The following is an 18,931-nucleotide window of genomic DNA, read 5'->3' as shown; positions in this document are numbered from 1 at the left end:
TCCTGGTTTTCAGAAAAAAAAATCCCATCAGCAACCATCAATCCTCTGGTTCCACCTGTTCAGTCTCATGTTATGTTCGCTAATCCAAGTGAAACATTTTATAAGACATGAATTATTAGAAAAGTCACAGCTAAAACTGTTGGACTGAGAAAAATAAAGTGGCCTTCTTTAGGTTACATTATTATCTGGAGCATCATGAGTTGGATTTGTTTACAGATTTAAAACTGAACGAAAGAAAGTACTTTCTTTCTTTTTATGGCAAGGACATCCCTTACCAAGCTGTGGTACTCAACTTTCTTCATAACAGCACAAACTGGTTCTAACCAGAACAGCACATAGTGGGAGGCTCCCACCTGGCCTGGAAAAACTAGAAAACAGGGAAATGTCCAAGTGATTCAAAGCTTTGAGTAGTAGTGTATATGACAGAGACCATCTTGTATATACCTGGCCTGTAATGTACATACAAGTCAATATTTTGGAAAACTGTTAGAAAATGTCAGAACAACATTGTCAAGTTTCTATGTAACATCCATCCAAAGAAAGCATGATTAATGATAAAAGCTAAGCATGACCAAAATAAAAGGACAGGAAAAGCTCTGTTTTTTTTTGTTTTTTTTTCAGAAGATCGACCATAAAATGCTTGACACTGGTTCAGTAAGAGTATACATTGCTGGTGTTGCAGAGCCTTGGGGCACTGGGTGAAAGGTTGATCATTAAGCTAAACAAAGAGCAGACCTGTGTTGTTTTTTTCTTTAAATTACATTACTTCCAGTGGCCTTTTAGATCAAAATTGCAGGTTTGCCGAAGTTATTCACGACAACAGTGTATATTATTATTATTGTACTATGCAAGAACAAACTCAAGTTGTATGAATAGATACAGAGTTTAGGGTTATGGTTAAGCATGGGATTCCCTTCCAGTCATTTTTACTACAATTTCACTGAAATTTAATAAAAATGCAACTTGCAACTCTGCTTGTTTGAGAAATATATTATATTAAAACTTATCTTAAGATAAGGTTGATAAATTGATCAGTACTTCAAATTGATCAGGCTTAAGTCTTCACAGTGAGCATATCAAGCTGTCAATCAAATCGCCTGCAGGTTTTATTTAAACCAATCAGTGTTACCCTTATATGACACACATGTGGTCCAAAGTATGCAGTGCATTCTTAAAGGGATATGTGAAAAACATTATTCTTATCCTGATGGTAAAATAAAATGATCAGTAATTTCAACCAATAAACATTTCTTTTAATGGCATGCACTTCTAAAATAATACAATAAAAATAACAGAGCCTTGAGAACATACTGAACTATTCACCTTTCATATAAACAGTGTCTCATTGTCCAAACCAAGTTTATTTGGATGTTTCAGATTACATAAATGCCCTACAAAATGAGATTATTTTCATTAGTTACTTCATTACAGTTAAATACACATTTTTTTTTTTTAAAATCGAATTAAATGGTAATCTAATAACGATAGCATGTATTACACTGTATGACACAATGACATCAGTGAGAAGGACCTGTACTTACAGTATACTGTATATGTTGGCATTTATCTCTTTTCAATCCCACACAGATGACCATGATACAGGACAGGGAATTGATGTCATTATGTGAATTAAAGAGAACCAAGAGCTGAGAACATTTTTTAGCAGGTTTTATAGGGAATTAGTGTTGTAGGTTACACAAATACTGTCTTTTTCCTTTACTACTAACATAGAAAACTGCAAAAACACTGCTCGATATGTACATCCTTCTTAATTCATCCACGTGTCTCTGCTTGCACAAACATGATCTGCAAAAGAAATAGAAAGTCAGCAGGCTCGGAAAAAGGTCCGCTGTAGGTTCACTAGATTGCTCAGTGTGTATAAATGTGATAAATACATACTGATATAGGAAAATAATGTGAAAATGATTCCACACAGATTTTTTTTCTATAGCAATCCTCCAAACGATTGTATTACTATTGTACAACCTTATCATTCTTTTTATAACAAGATTTTTGCCAAATATTTCAGAATGTATTAATTAAGGAATGACAATGTGTACTTATATAACATCTTTTTCAATATAATTATTCACTAAAACAAGTTAGTTTCCTCAGCAGCCTTTCTTTTTTAAGTGAAGTATCTGTCATACAAGTGACTATGAATTAGCTGTTGCTATAGAAACAACCATGTATGACAATTTTGTATGAGATCTGTGAGAACTTATATGAACCTGAGATCGGACTGGCCATAATAAAAAAAATAATAATTCAAAAAAATAATTCAAGAATTTGCATTAAACAGAAAATTGACTAAATAATGAGCATAAACAGTTAGTGTTAAGTTTAACCCATATTTTATAACCCAGGTTTTATGAGTATTTGTATCACATTAACTTTCTGTTCTGAGGTGAGAATAAGCATTAGATGAGAGAGCTAAAGAAGGAAAGCTGATATCTCCAGACCTCTGAACTGGTCTTATATTTGTACTTTAATAGATATTTTAATTTGAATATTGCTGTAGAGAATCACCTAGATGCATATGTGTGACCTAGCATCACTGAAAGGCAAAGGTTTATATTAGGGTTAACATTTGCATTACATCCCTCATTCATGTGTACAGGAGGCTCAAGCGATTAGCTTTGGAGACAAAAAGGTACAGAGCTTTTACTAAAACATTTTATTACTCCATATTGCGGGTTATTCTCTGTTACTCTGGAATATCATATTCATCCAAGTAATGACTTTGATTAGTACAATTTTATACAACAATGTAGAAATGTAAAATAAGAAATCACAGAAGATACTTGTCTGGATCTTGGTGAAAATATTGAGACTCAAATGCAAATGGAAAACCACAAGCATTAACAATGATGTCTTTTTCAACTCTTTTGCAGCTTAGCTTGCTCTTCTGTGTCTGGGAGTTCCTTTAAATTCAGACACGATTATGTAAATATTTCCTCGCTCTTTCCTCAGAAGAAAAGAGCTGTAAGAATAAGCATGGTGTCGTCCAGAGGTTTTGAGGAAGGGCTGTCCTGTGTTTGTGTTTCACCCTCGGGAGGTGCCGTTATTGTCCCTTTTGCCCAAGGCCAAGACTTTTTCCTAACATCAAAGAAAAGTAATAGTGCTGTAAGTTGTGTTTATTCAAGAAGGCTGGGTTTGGGGAAGCTGTGGGTGGCTGGGGTATGGCAGCCATACAGTACAGTACAGAAAACACCCACCCACTGAGACACACAGAAATGTGACACATTACTATGAGAATCTGTAGTGTTGCATACAGTGATGCTCAATGTACTGATCTAATATGCAGTATGTTAAGCAATTACTTACCACCACATTAACACAAGTTTACACAACACTGTCAAGCATACTGTACTTATTAGTTAAAATAGCAATGTAAACGAATTCAAATAAATTACTCAGATTGAACAAAAAACTCTTAAAAGGTACAAACATTTACAACATCTTTTTAACTTACATTTTATACAATTGATCATTAAGGGCCTTGCTCAGGGGCCCAGCAGTGGCAGCTTGGTGGAACTGGGGTTCAAACTTACAACCTTCCAATCAGTAGTCCAATGCCTTAACCACTAAGCTACCACATCAAACACAAACAGGAGGTGACATTATTTAGGTGACCTCAACCTTCATCCGTATGCTTCTCATACAAATACAATTGTTGAGAACTTTCCAAAACCGGAAACTCTTTAACTCTTTAGTTCAAGAAAACTTACAATGATACTAAGCCATGTTAAAGTGACAGGCAAGATTTGTTTCATTCCACAACATTCAATGTAACAATAATTGGATAAAATGTATGACATGCAAGTGATCTCAAGAATGTAAGTCATTCTTGGACTTAATGAGTAAATATCAGATTGGTCAGTGAGTAAATGGAATAAATGAGAAAGCACTGGAAGCATGAAAAATCTCCTGTATTTGCAGGGTGAATATAATTAACTTGCTACAATTTGTGAACATTTGGCAACTTGTCAATTAACTACCTTCATGTCTGTGTTGACCTTTCTTTAGAAGAGCATCAGATCAGTCTCAACTTCATCTGTGTACACAGACACCAGCTTGTCCAGACCCCTTTATCCAATCCTCATTTGGTTGGTGCAAATCAAACCTAATTAGTGTCATTGATTGTTTACGATTTGACTAGACAGCTTTAACCTGAGGCTGCTCCAAAATGGATCCAACAATATAAAGAGAAAGCGCTGAGAAATAGAGGGGAAGGTGGGAGAAAGAGGCAATGCTATTTAATTGATTCTATGCCATCTCATCAATTGTGGTTAAAATGAAATGGGCTTTTTTTGGTCTGAAAAGGTTACAACAAATTGACGGTGGAAATCGCAGCTGGTGATCACAGTGTACCGAACAGCAGGGATTTAATGAAGTGAGCTGCGTGCCATCATTCATCCAGCATGGCCTAACAAGGGAGAACATCAGTCTTCTGTAGGACGCCGCCATCATCATTATTGACCCCGGAAATTAATATTGTACAATATTAATTCAGAGAAAATCATTTATTATACATATTCTACATGCTCAATTACTATCCTTCTTTTAGCATTTATCTGACAGACAGTATGACAAGGTAACAAATTCACTCAAACTTTCATCATTATCTTCACATACTTGTATTAATTTTGGCTACCCATCTTATCATTGTATTAAGAGTAATATTTTTGCTTGCCTGATGATGCAATATTCAAATTTTATCACACAATTTAATATTTTAGATTTATTCTAACCTGTGATAGGTTTGTGACAGACCTGTAATTGTGACATGGAAGCTTAGTGTACAGACTTTTTGCCTCACAGCTCTGGGGTTGGGGTTTTGATTTCCACCTCTGCCATGCGTGTGTGTATGTGGAGTCTGCATATTTTCCCCATGGCTCAGGGTGTTCCTCACCTGTCCAAAGACCTGCATTCATTGCAACCTGTGAGAGATAAGTGGTACAGAAAATGAATTGGCAGATGGATGCCTTGGAGAATTTGCGCTATGATTAATCAGTGTGCATTGCTAAAATAAATTTGAACTGCTGTTGTCACAGTCAGTTTTGTGTTTGAGTCTCCATCACTGAATATTTGATGGCTTTGGCATAAAGGAATTAATGATAAAGATCACGCTGATGCTAATACTAGTGTCACCCAGATGAGGATGGGTTCCTTTATGAGTCTTGTTGAACTTAAGGTTTCTTCCTCATTACATCTCAGGGAGATTTTCCTTTTCATCCTCACCTCTGGTTTGCTCAAAAGGAACAAATATAAACTTTGCAAGTTTTATTCTGAATTTTTATATTTTTTTTTGCAACAATGTCCATTATTAAAACCGCTATACAAATTAAATTGAAATCTGTTATGAGAATGATTAACTTTTGACTTGTGAAAAAGACCATATATTTTCAACAAATTTTAATATTGAATATATACTATATAATAAATAGAAAGTCATATCCTTTTGTGCTGCATGAGGTAATTGCTTTATGAGTGAACTTTGTAAATAATGCAATAGATTATTTCTCTTTCTCAGCATATGAACCTTTTCCTTAGACTTTTTTATATTATTTTTGAGTTTGTTAAAGAATTACATGAACAAAAATCTAAACATCTAGACCAGACTAAAGAAACAAATAATTAATTTCACATTTCTATCTTTCAAAACATTTCATAATATTCCATAAAACATTCTGTGAGAGAACTCTTAGCCAAGTAACAAGATTGATGATGAAGGATTGATTGCTGATTTCACATACACACTCGACCCAAAGACAACAGATGAATCATGTAAAATAGGTTTCTGGTGTCGCCTGGTGGAGGACTGCAGACTAGACGCATTAAATATTTTAATAGTTTTAACTCTTTATCCAATACAATACTGAATACAATTATATACATTATTATAACTAGTGTAATCAATTATAAAATAAGCAGTGTGATTTAAATAAATAAATAAAAAAACAGTCACAAAAACAAGAGAAACCTGTTACAGGCTTATAAACTGGAACCTTTTCACCACTTGGGATGAAACTTTAAGAGAATAGAGCATGTTAACTCTTTGTAATGTGAATTCAAGTACAAATTTCCACTGTGTGAACTGCACTAGGCTGTACAAATCCAATCACTCACTCAGTTGCTGTTTTGCACGCCACATTTCAACACCTCATCAAACTGCTGCTATTACACAAGTGTATATACAGTATGCACACTCGTCAGCGCTGTTTTGTTTATCTGTCCTAGAGTGGTTTGTATTGTCTGTATGCACTGTCTCACACTGTTTTGCTTTAAGTCCTTAGCTCTGTATTTTGTTTTATGTAACAAGATACTTCTGAAGAAATGTCTCGTATCACTGTGTACTGCGTCATCTATATATGGTTGAAATGACTATAAGAGGTTCTTAACTTGATTTGGCTTAACTTGAAAAAGGACATCAGGTACAACACATGGGTATTTACATACACTCTTGGTCCGGAGGTCAAATACAGCCTTTTCCTAAAAATATATATATATATATATATATATATATATATATATATATATATATATATATATATATATATATATATATATATAAAATAAAAAAATAAAAAATCATTGATAATGTTAATTGTTGCAGCTTACAACTTTTTCCTAGAGACAAGAAATTGAGTTTTATTGTGTCCATGGCTTTAATTTCTTTGTCAATTCAGGTCACACTCCACAATGGTGCTGAAAGTCAGGCATTTAAGAATGTTTCAAAAGTATTTCTGTTTTTTCTATGCTACTAGCTTAAAGGTTCATACAATTGCTCATATATTTAAAGTGGTTTCTGCTCTTTGAAATGCCCCAATTGCTTGTTTATGAGCATCTAAAATGAAAATTTCAATCTCACACTGACACCAACAGTGTCCTGAACAGAAGAGTACAGTACAGGTGAGTAGATTTAGCTCTCACAATTGGAGCTCATTTCTTACTTATTCACATTAATGCATATTAATCAGTAACCATTAATTATTTAGTAATTACAGTGAATCTCGGTGAAAATGTCTATAGTGTACAAGAGTAAAGGATGTAGGGCTGAAATTTCATGAATCTTTTTTTTAGTGCAAAAATAAACTAGGCAAAATAAGAATTAATTAAGACACCAGTTTTTCCAAGTTTTTAATACAAGTTAAGCAGAAAGTAACATAAAAACAAATACACAAATATTTATTAATTCATACCAAATCCAATTGCTTTTGTAATTGCTTTTTGGATGTTTCAAAGGCACATGAAATCACAGAAAAAGTCAACCTGAAATCACAGAAAAAAAAAAAAGCCCAATGATTTCTAGCAGAAATCTGCTTCGCCTCACAGTGTAAAAGATATGGCTTTGCTCTTGAACTGATGTAAGGAGCTTAGTCATCTTTCTTGTCTGCATTACACTCTTCTTGTTGCTCACTGGAAGGAAGTGTTGAGGAGGAAGTGAGGTGTGAGATGAGTCCTCCCATTTCTGTTCCGCACTGGTAGCGTTGGAGCTCAATGTATGTTGTGAAGAGTTTAGCATACTCAGGGTGGGTGTAAGCGAAGGCAAGGAACTCGTCTAACAAAAAGATGACAGGAAAAAAAATCGTTGTTATAGCATGTTAAGCATACTGTATTCTCTAGATACACAACTACTGATCTTCTAGAGTTTCTTAAGTTTTATAACCGGTATTGCAACAGAACATACACAATGATACAAAGAAGAAGTTAAATAAAGGAAACTAAATGTTTCTGGTGCTAGCTCACTCTCAGATCCTCAAAACAGTATTTTATTAGTTTAGGCCTGGAGATAAAAAAAAAGATTTAATGACTGATTTAACTTTGAACTGTAAAACAAACCAAAAAAAGATTAAATTAGATTTACTATCAATTATCAATTTACTACATGTTTAATTATAAACATTTCGCTTGTTTTTGCATTGCACTTTGGCTCTCTTTCTCTGTTTAAGATGAAGACAATCTGACAAACTTTAAAATATAACGAGTCACTTTTAATGAATTGTCCACCATTTTAAGCTGAACAAATTACAAATTACATATTTTAGTAATACAGATCTAAAATGAAAAAAAAAAAAAGAAGCCAATTTGGGTACAAACCTTTGCCCTATAAACTGTATACTCACCGTATGTGATATGTTCTGATTTATCAATGTCAATCTCATTGAAGAGGTTAGTGACGTCAAGATCGCAGACCCCGAGAGTGGAGCGCAGCAGACTTACAAACTCATCACGAGTGATGCTGTTGTCATCGTCTACATCAAAAAGCTGGGGCCAAACATCACAGAGTTACTGTACTTCTTTAACTGTCTGCTAGTCAGTAACTGTCTGCTAGTCAAAAATGCCTTTCCAGTATACAAAGTCTGATGGTTAAGCTCTGGGATAGTAAAATAAAATAAAAAAAAACATAGTGACAACAATCCTAGTAGGATAGGGTATGTTCGGATAGGGTATGTACCTTAAATGCTGTCTGGATGACTTCTTCTGTGTTCGCCGGTCGACATAGTACTGTCATACCAATGACATATTCTCTAAAATCAATGGTGCCATCACCGTCCTGCAGTGTAACATGGTAAATCATACTATGTTTTTTCTGTCCCAAGGAACATATTCAGTTTTGTCAATATTTTTTAGTACATACAGTACCGTTCTGCAAAAAGTATAAGAACATAAAAACAAACACACACACACACACACACACACACACACACACACACACACACACACACACACACACACACACACACACACACACACACTCACACACATACACACACACACACACACACAGAAACACACCCTGTCAAAAAGAGCAAAGAGCTCCTGAAGCACAGGGCTGATGGGCAGCTTGAGAAAAGTAGCAAACTCCTCGATCCTGATTCGACCACCTTTGCACGACTTGGCGATGGCAGCAAAATTCTCCAGTTCCTTATGCATGTTGTCCCATTTCAGACTGATGGAAGTTAAAAAGAATTAAAGAAAATGATTTACTGTTGGATTTAGGAAACCTGTCAAATTTCCCCTCATTAGCTAGCTGGATAGTGTTAGCAGTGACATTATACAGTGTACTGTATAAACAGGGACGTACACAGGCTCGCAGTCTCTACAGAGTTCCTGTCAGATTAACTCCCATTAGCAAGATTGTTTGCATTAGCAGTAGAACGTATATACAGTTACATACACAGACCCTCAATCAACTTAGAAATACAGCCATATTAGCTAATGCTAACTAGTAAGCATTATAAAATCTGTAAATACAGTGTTTACTTTACAATGGGGAATTCATTCTTTTTTCAAACATAAAAGATGCCTTCTGTGTTTTCTCGTTTTCTTGGTATTCATCTTATTTAAGATATTGTTAAAGAGTCCAGCATTCAGGAAGCATTCAGAAAAGAAAGCAAGCAAAAGTTGCACTAGTAGCTGTGTAGGTAAAACTTTTTATTTGTGTGTTGATTAAGAAATTAATATGTGCTCATGGTACTTTACCTAAAGATTGGAGGTTTCTGTTTAGTTATGAACATAAGCTAAGTGTGCGTGTTTGGGGTAATAGTGATGTTCTGATACAGATGAGCATATTCTGTTAGTCATTATAATCACTATAATGCTTTATGATACACTGCCGCTTGAAAGTTTGTGAACCCTTTAGAAATTCCTATATTTTTACATAAATATGATCCAAAACATCATGAAAATTTCACACAAGTCCTACAAGTACTACAAGTAAACAAAGTGAACACAATCAAACAAATGAGCCAAAAATATTTTTATGATTATTGAAAAGAATTACTTGCAAATTCACATGTATGTGAACTATTACTTTTAGTATCTGTTGTGAGCCCTTGTGCAGCAATAACTGCAAGGAAAGTTTCTGGTGACTCTGTTCGTTAAATAAAACAGGACACTCACAGAGACCTAATTGTTATCCCATTGACTGAAATCAGATGGACTCTAATTTAACCTTGAGATTAAGCACTAAACCTAGAGGTTCACATACTTTTGCCTCTCACAGATATATAATATTGGAACATTTTCCTAACATTTTCCTTATACAAGTATAATATATTTGCCTGATATGTTTGATTGGGTTTACTTTCTCTGCTTTTGGGACTTTTATGATTTTATTAAAATTTTATGATGCTTTGGGTCATATTTAGGGTTCAAAAAATTTCAAATTTCAACACTGTACATACAATAATATGTTGTACAGTGAAAGCAGTAAAATCTAGATACTGTGCTATACCTAAGCTTTCTGCTGATCTTGGTGAACTCCACTAGCCCTGCCTCCATGGGTAGAGTCAACTGCCCTGCTGAGATCATCAGACGACAGTCCTCAAAAGTGTGATCTGTTTCAGGTACGCCTAGAGCCCTGTCAAACCAAAGAAGATCATCAATACTGTCTTAATCCTATTGGGATTCCAATAGTACAGCACAGTTCTCTGGATCCAGTGCAATCTTGTACTTTAGTTTGTTCCTTACTTTGCCATTTGACTCCTCACAGACTGTGCAAATTTTATGGGGTTACTTTTCTCTTCTTCATTGGGAATATATGGAGGAAGGAACTAAAAGGAAAAAAAGAGTTTGGATCTTTAGAGAAATCTTCAATTAGTTAACACTCTATAATTTTCAGTTGACTATATGTCTTCTGATAATGTTTGCATATAACTTTAATAGAAAGCTAAATCAGAAAGTAGACTTAAAAATGTACTGTATAACCTCAATTTCCACCGTTGTATAGAACTGACACAATGTGAGGAGAACCAGCGTCCGGCTAAAACAGGAAGCAGTGATGATGTTACTACACTTAAGGAGGAATTAAAACCAACCTAAATATTCAACATTTTAAGCACAGATCCTGACTCAATGGTTTTCAGTTTTAGTTTTCCCAGGAAGTTTGTAGTGAAGTATGGATTACAAGAAGGTATGGGGATAAATTAAAAAAATTCAAAAGAAATTAGCTCAATATAAAAGCATTGGATACATCATTGATATTTATGCGTACTGGAAACAAACAAAATAGGAAAATGCTTGTGTTGCCTGTCCAGTGAGAATTATTCCCTGGACATTAAGACAGGAAAATATGACAAGTCACCGAGCTCATTAGAGGGCCAAAATATATCCCAGTTATGGCAACACTTTGAGAGGATATTTTATACCTAAAGCTGAGCAGTGGGCCAGATTATGTTAGGATAGATCTTAAAGTTAGACTTACAATGCAGGACCTTGCCATGTCCATGTTACTGTGTCCTAAAGAACAGAAATAAACAGACTGCTATAAAACATGACATGTATTTATTTTAATGCAACTGTACTAAGTGAAATTTAGGAAATAACAAAATAAAAATATTCCACTAGCTGAGATCTTGACCAATGAGCTATAGATTTTTTAACCGATCTTGCAAACATGATGTGCTACATTGGAAACTTTTGACTGACTAAATGACAATTGACCGCTCATATACATTATATTAATAACACTTTTGGAACTGGGCAGGATGGAACAGAGTTTTTACATGACTGGTGCTTTAGATAATTAATTTTGGATTTGTCAATCAACAGACTTCTACATATCATAACAAGAACATTGCTTTTTTTTTATTTTCATTGTGGTATGTCGTCTGCATATTTTGACTGGGATATGGCACAGTGGAACATGGACATAAAAAATAACCACATAAAACTTACCAGTTTATTGGGGTACCTGATAAGCACTGGTTGAACCGGGACGCCTGGTAAGAAAGCACCTGAAAGGAAAAAGAATATTAAGACTCTCTGACTGACTTGACTGACTGTCTGACTGCTGAATTAATCTAAAATGGGATTAAATAAAATGTTTATTTTATAATAAATATTATTATTTTTGTATATTTGTCATTTCATGTATTTATTTATTTTATTTATACATACATACATACATACATACATACATACATACATACATACATACAGTACATACATGCATACATACATACATACATACAGAACATACATACATACAGTACATACGCACTAAAGTTTATTAATTAGATGGTGTGTGTTGATACCTTGTTTGAAAGTAATGAGACAAGATCTGTTTGTACATGTTCCTTCTGGGAAGATCAGCAGCTGAAAAACATTGCAGATAACGTCTTTGTGAAATTAGAAAGATGATTCATCTACTAAAACTGTGCTGATTTTTTAATCTGAATCAATTCACTGCATTATGTAGCAAATCCACATTCAATGCATATTTTCATACTAAGTATTTATTTAATTTATTTACAACCATCACTGATGGCCTTTTATGGCACAGAAAAGCCAAGCATTCTTCATTCTTATACAGGAAGGACAGTTCCGAGGTAATTCAAAGTAATTTCCTGCTTTCGTAACACAAAAACTCAACTCTGAGATCCCCATTTAAAGACAGGCTGTAAAACAAGTTACATCATATAGCTCACACATTTACATCTTAAAAAAACAGTATGGATTTATTCTGACCTGTGGCCAGTGGCCTTCAGATCTGGCCCGGTTGGTGATGTGTGTGATTGTGGTTTTGCGTGATTCTGGGTCTTCCCGTGAGACAACGACAGGCTGCAGGCAGCGCATAAATCCTAAAGGACATACACATTCACATACACAAACACATGCACAAACTCCTAACTATGAACATACAAAAATCAAATGTGTTATTTTGCATGAAATATATGTAAATTTTCAAACCCCAACACAACCTTTTTATTGCAGGAACATGCTTGCAGGCTTACTGTTCTCAAAATATAATCAACACTCCTAGTAATGCTATCAGATGCGAAGTGGCACCACTCAGAATTGTATTATTTTCCTATAAATGTATTCCCTAAAGTGTTTTTCCTGTAACATCACAGCAATTTGACAAGGATTTTTTTTTAATGACGTTATAATTTTTACCTGTTTATGGTTACATTTAATGTTGATGTTATAGTTCTGATACTGCAGACTTCAGCCAAAAATGCTAAATAAAAGTCTTGCTACAGAAAACTTTAATGATCAATGATTCAATGATAGTGCATGAGTTTTTGGCTCATCCACCATACACCAGGTAGCACAGTAAGCTATAAGACAGATGACCTATTGATATGCTATGAGCAGTCTTATGAATCTGCTGTTAAAGAAACTTAACACCATTCAACAGTCGGATTGAGCGTTCAATAGTGCTTTTATATTAGAAATAGATTAAAAATATATAACCCATTGACTGATACAATTTGATGTCTAAGCAAATTAGGCAGATCAGTTACTTGGAAAACAGTTATGGCTTATAAAGCATTGATTACATTTCAACTTGATCCCAAACGTGATGGGTAAAGAATTCTGATTCCTGCATTAATGATGTAGGATTTGTTGATATCAGATTTAGGTTTATAAATAGCCTTAATTCAACACAGAGGTCTTTATTCAATATTCAAAATATAGACATGGAAAACAAGCACTTACGTCCAAACATGATAGGAAGTAGATTCTCAGTGCGGGACACCACAGATGGCATGCCTGCTACGATGCAAGTGATAGAGTCAAAGAACGAAGAATGAGGAGCCACAGCCAGAATCGGGGCATCTCTGTTGGTTGCCTGTTTCCCCTTGACTATGACCCGAAAGCCCATCGCAAAGAAACAGAGCCGACCCATAACCACCATCACTTTGTGACACATAAATCTACATAAACACACACATGGTCATGCATAAGCAAAAACAAACATACACAAAAGTGTAGTGTATTATATAACATATTACGTTTATAAAGAATTAATATCCGAGAGTAAGAAACTGTGAGCCATGTGTAAAATGATCTAGTTAAAGATCATTAGGATCCAGGTAAATTAACTGCATTACTAGCACTAATCATTCTGTATTGCAATGTCTTTCATATCCCTGTTTGTATTTGGGTGTGTAAAATTTTGATCTCGGATTAATTTGTTATGATGTTTAGTTGCTTATGATTTCTGTCATTTTACTGAACGACATTTATATTTGATTATACCTTTCACTCTACCTGCAGCTCATCAGCTGATTTGTCTGTTAGGAGGAAATCTTTTCAAACTCCCAGGCATCATTTGATTAATCATATCATATCAGAAAAGGAAATGCATGACTTCCTGTGCTTCTACAATGAACTGCATTCATAGGAGCAGCAGTCAGTTTAACAGTAGATCTGGAGTTTGATATATTGATTAGAGAAAATGCCCTCAAACTAACGCTTATTTTTTTTATTGTGTCCGTAATATTGTGAGCTCCTTGCATTTTGCAAAAAAAAAAAAAAGGTCCTGATTTAGATTTTTTGATTTATGTCATAAGATTACGATGCTTTAATAAAACACAAAGACATTATATTTTCTACATAATCAAAAGTTTTAATTAAAATCTAAGCAAAAATGCTCTGACTTTGCCATATCTCACACCATCCCATGGACTATTTTGGAAATAATATGACAAGAATTTGGGATTTCCAAAGAGCAGAATATAGATATTTTCAATGAATTACAACCCGACGAATAACCCTTTCAAAGACACGTCACAGTTTTAGATGCGTGTTTGTTAATTTAGTTAGACTTTGTTTCCCCACCTTTCTTCATTCATATTTACAGTTTATTTTCCAGTTTAGTTCTCACTTATTTTTTTCTTGTTTTATGTTTCTCTCCATGCAGTTGTATCCTCTGAACATTCCTGAGTCATTTCATCCTTTGAGTCAATACTGTACATATACGGTATCTCACAGAAGTGAGTACACCCCTCACATTTTTGTACTGTACATATTTTATATCTTTTTATTTGACAACACTGAATAAATGACACTGTGCTACAATGTAAAGTAGTGAGTGTACAGCTTGTATAACAGTGTAAATTTGCTGTCCCTCAAAATAAAACACACAGCCATTAATATCTAAACTGCTGGCTACAAAAGTGAGTACAACCCTGTGAAAATGTCCAAATTGGGCCCAAAGTGCATACAAATGCTCAATAGGGGTTAGGTCTGAAGACATGCTTGGCCAGTCCATCACTTTTACCCTCAGCTTCTTTAGCAGGGCAATGGTCAATGAAGTGTAGCTCCCCAGTGCCGGTAGCACTCATGCAGCCCCAGACCATGACAGTCCCACCATCATGCTTGACTGTGGGCAAGGCACACTTTGTACTCCTCACCTGGTTGCCACCACACATGCTTGACACCATCTGAACCAAATAAATTTATTTTGGTCTCATCAGACCACAGGACATGGTTCCAGTAATCCATGTCCTTAGTCTGCTTGTCTTCAGCAAACTTGTGCATCATCTATTGAAGAGGCTTCCTTCTGGGAACAGCCATGCAGACCAATTTAAAGCCATGTGCGGCATAAGGTCTTAGCACTGCCAGGCTGACCTCCCACCCCTTTAACCTCTGCAGCAATGCTTGCAGCATTCATATGTCTGTTTCCCAAACACAACCACTGGATATGACGCTGACCACGTGCACATGACTTCTTTGGTTTACCACGGCAAGGGCTGTTCTGAGTGGAACCTGTCCTGTTGAACTGATGTATGGTCTTGGCCACCGTGCTGCAGCTCAGTTTCAGGGTCTTGACAATCTTCTTATAGCCTACACCATCTTTATGTAGAGCAACAATTTTTTTTTTAGATCCTCAGAGAGTTCTTTGCCATGAGGGGCCATTTTGAACTTCCAGTGGCCAGTATGAAAAAAGTGAGAGCGATGACCCCAAATTTAACACACCTGCTCCCCATTGACACCTGAGACCTCATAACTCTAACGAGTCACATGACACCGGGGAGAAAAAATGGTTAATTGGGGCCAATTTGGACATTTTCATAGGGGTGTACTCACTTTTGTGAAATACTGTTTATATTACACATTTTCTACACAGCAGAACAAGTGGACTACCTTATAAATCAATATAAAAAAAACTGTAGGCTTTTATTTACTATATTTAAACACTTCCACATTATCCATATTAATAACCTTACTGCTGTCATATGATCAATGCTTGTACTATGAAGCTTACCTCCTCCATCCTGTAAAAGGTTCCACCTCTCCTTTGAGAGGACGCTTGAACGTAATTAGGGAAGAAATGAGCCATGCTACCATAAGAACCAGGAAGAGGAGGACACAGCGCAGCGGCACGAGGATGATTCCCAGAAAAAAACACTGAGCATATGAACACACAAAACACACAGAGAAAGAAATATGACAGCCTGTTTATTATCACAATAGATGAAGACATATTGCTGGAATATACAGATTTTGGACTGAAGTGAAGTGAAGCATATGGTTCTTAAAAGGACAGAAGAGGAAATGTAGAAGCAGTGTCACTGGATTATCTTAAACAAAAGAATGACTTAAATCTCAAGTGTGTGTCATGTGCTCCGAGATGTTTTTCTGCTCACCTTGGGTGTAAATAGACATTTTTTTTTTCCTTTTGTTTATTTTTTGCATTATTCTGTGTAAATCCTATGTATTATTATGTACGAAAATTGCAGTTGATCACCAGTTTATGAAATACTCAAACCGACTGAACATGAATTGAAGATTTGACGGGTATCTTGATGATTTTGTGCATTTTACTGCTGACATTAGATTGGCTTGATTAGATAACTGCATGAATAATTGAACAGGTGCGCGTGCGTTCTTATTAAGTCAGCAAGTGTATGCAGTTAGTGTGAACAATAAACATGTAAGGACTGCAATTGTGCCTTAAAAAATTGCATGCGAAAATGAATGAATCATGCAATCTAAGAAATGAATAGTGAACTTTTTTACCTTTTAGAATATTTGTATCTTTTCGTATACTTTACATGTAACTTTTCTGTAGCATAATGATAACTCTTCTGTTGGGTTAAATCCCAAATCACTCTTACACAGCTGGAATGTGAGAAGGCTCGTGCGCACCAACATTTATAACACCTGCAATCTGTTCCTTCTGTACCTTAAAAAAAACGCATATATCTGAACAGCCAGACGATTTATAGTAATAACACCTACATGCGTGTGTGCATAGTCAGCGATATAAAACATTTCATAACATTAACGCCGTCTGGGCGTTTCCGTGTTTCTGTTTCTTGGCAGCAGGCAGATGTTGCATAAGTAAGCGTAAAGAGAAGAAACAAATCCTGCACTCACTTTTATTTTGTCGCTATTAGTCAGTTTAAAGTCCAAGCAGAATGGATTGACGACTGCGGGGAGCAGGAGCGACTCCTGCCTGGGAAACACTCTTTTAGGAGGCATCTTCAGATGATGAGAATGTTCCAGCGCCATGCATCTGCGTGGAACAGCAACAAACGCCCTGTTACGTACTGCACTTCCTTATCGATGCCAAGAGTTTCGCACAAAAAGCTACTGTATGCAATCTTTTTGTCCGAGTGCTTCCTCCTTTTTAATGTCTTACCGCTGCGTGTCAAGCTCTCATTGACCCGCCTATAGCTTTAAGCCTCTAATCCTCCTTCGAGCTGCACAGACATGTCTTTATTAATTTCCTTAAAGGAGAACAGGCATTATTAGGCATTTACTATTGAACTATTTACTATTCACTATCTTTAATATTTTCATATTTAAGGTTATTATTTATACTAAAGAAAATCTGCCAAAAGGTGGCAGTTGTCCTTAAGTCTCAGATGACAGATTTGACAGAAAATTAATCAGGCTTTTACAAATAATAAAGTCTAAATAGAAGAAAAATAATTTACAGCCTGCTACAATTCCCAGCATAACAAGGCCAAGTATTAGACCCATCAGAACCAAATGCTTTTAGAATTAAAAAATCTTGTTCTAACATGGCAACAATATAATACATCCGACAGCTAACTTTTTTTTAATTCAATATTTATTTTGGTATCTATATTTTACCTACTTTAAAAAAAAGAAAAGAAAAGAAATAAAAGTTTCATTAAACAAATATCTAAAAAATATCTAAAAACTTAAATTATAACTTTTAAATTATAAGAGTCAGTTTTGTGAGCACCAAAAAAAAGAGCAATAATTTATGTTCTCTCACCATTTTTAGCAAATATTAATATATTACTTATATATATATATATATATATATATATATATATATATATATATATATATATATATATATATATATATAATACTTCTAAAGGGTTATCTTAGTAGTTAATTTGGCTGTTTTGCAAGTAGAGGGAACTGTACAGGGCAGTGGGTCATTTGGACCAGTGATAAGAACACTTTTCACTTGTGACATCCTTTTGTTGTGACTTCAACTGGATAGAAGAACCTGCAAAATTTGTCTGTTCCACTGAGCTTCTTAAAAGAAATATGCCCAACAATTACTATTAAACATTTTGTAATTAGGATCAAAAGGTTTACAAATGTCCAGGGAATCTGCTCAACAATTCTAGCTTAGATCATCAGCTTTTTGAGCTGGTTTAGCTGCTGTACTGTTCTGGTTTACTTTGTCAGTACTAGTTGAGTTTTTACTTCAGGGTGTCAAATTGGTAAACGAGATTGGTGTAGATAGTAAATGATTAGTTAAATTTGTAGATCAGTTTGGTGAAACGTGTTATAATGTTTAAATTGGAGGGGCTGATTAGTGAAGCGTTCCAGATAAGGACAACTGGGGATTCTAATTTAAACCTGCTCAAAACCCTGAACTGGTTAGGAAGGTACTGTATACTCCCCTGGTTCATCTGGCTAAAACTATTTGAACTTATACTAAGAATTTTCCAGAGTTTATGAAAATTGTCTTTCACTCTGCAGCCGATACTCTGGACTTGTAATAGACAGATTCAGCTGAGCAAAGTACTAAGGATGGGCTACACTGCTTTGAGAGAACAGTAAGATGCACTGTGTAAATCATATGTAGTAGAGTATATATAATTATAAAAATTAAATATATAATTTATCAAAGCAGAAACCAATTTGCAGAGCCTAGGTCTCATCTCACACATAACAATATAATGAACAAATTATT

The 18,931-nt window shown here is 35.1% G+C and overlaps 1 protein-coding gene across 2 annotated transcripts; it reads right to left on the bottom strand.

Annotated features, from left to right (window-relative positions):
• Positions 1-7,114: 7,114 nt before the first annotated feature.
• lpcat2 (lysophosphatidylcholine acyltransferase 2) lies at positions 7,115-17,375 on the bottom strand. 2 transcript variants are annotated; one of them, XM_027137177.2, is made up of 14 exons: positions 17,122-17,374; positions 16,007-16,149; positions 13,453-13,670; positions 12,478-12,590; positions 12,045-12,105; positions 11,686-11,744; positions 11,213-11,247; positions 10,717-10,771; positions 10,480-10,562; positions 10,244-10,369; positions 8,803-8,956; positions 8,462-8,560; positions 8,130-8,271; positions 7,115-7,564 (listed from the first exon to the last, which is right to left on the bottom strand). In XM_027137177.2, the coding sequence occupies exons 1-14, from the start codon at positions 17,254-17,256 to the stop codon at positions 7,380-7,382; spliced, it is 1,608 nt and encodes a 535-aa protein (XP_026992978.1). In that variant the 5' UTR covers positions 17,257-17,374; the 3' UTR covers positions 7,115-7,379. The 2 variants fall into 2 exon arrangements, with proteins under 2 accessions (XP_026992978.1, XP_047656276.1); XM_047800320.1 differs by lacking the exons at positions 10,244-10,369; positions 10,480-10,562; positions 10,717-10,771 and having other exon boundaries at positions 17,122-17,375.
• Positions 17,376-18,931: the final 1,556 nt, after the last annotated feature.

Source organism: Tachysurus fulvidraco, chromosome 1 (genome assembly GCF_022655615.1).
Source record: "Tachysurus fulvidraco isolate hzauxx_2018 chromosome 1, HZAU_PFXX_2.0, whole genome shotgun sequence".
NCBI lineage: Eukaryota > Metazoa > Chordata > Actinopteri > Siluriformes > Bagridae > Tachysurus > Tachysurus fulvidraco.
The sequence above is the reverse complement of the archived record's forward strand: the minus strand, read 5'-3'. Positions and strand labels throughout refer to the sequence as shown.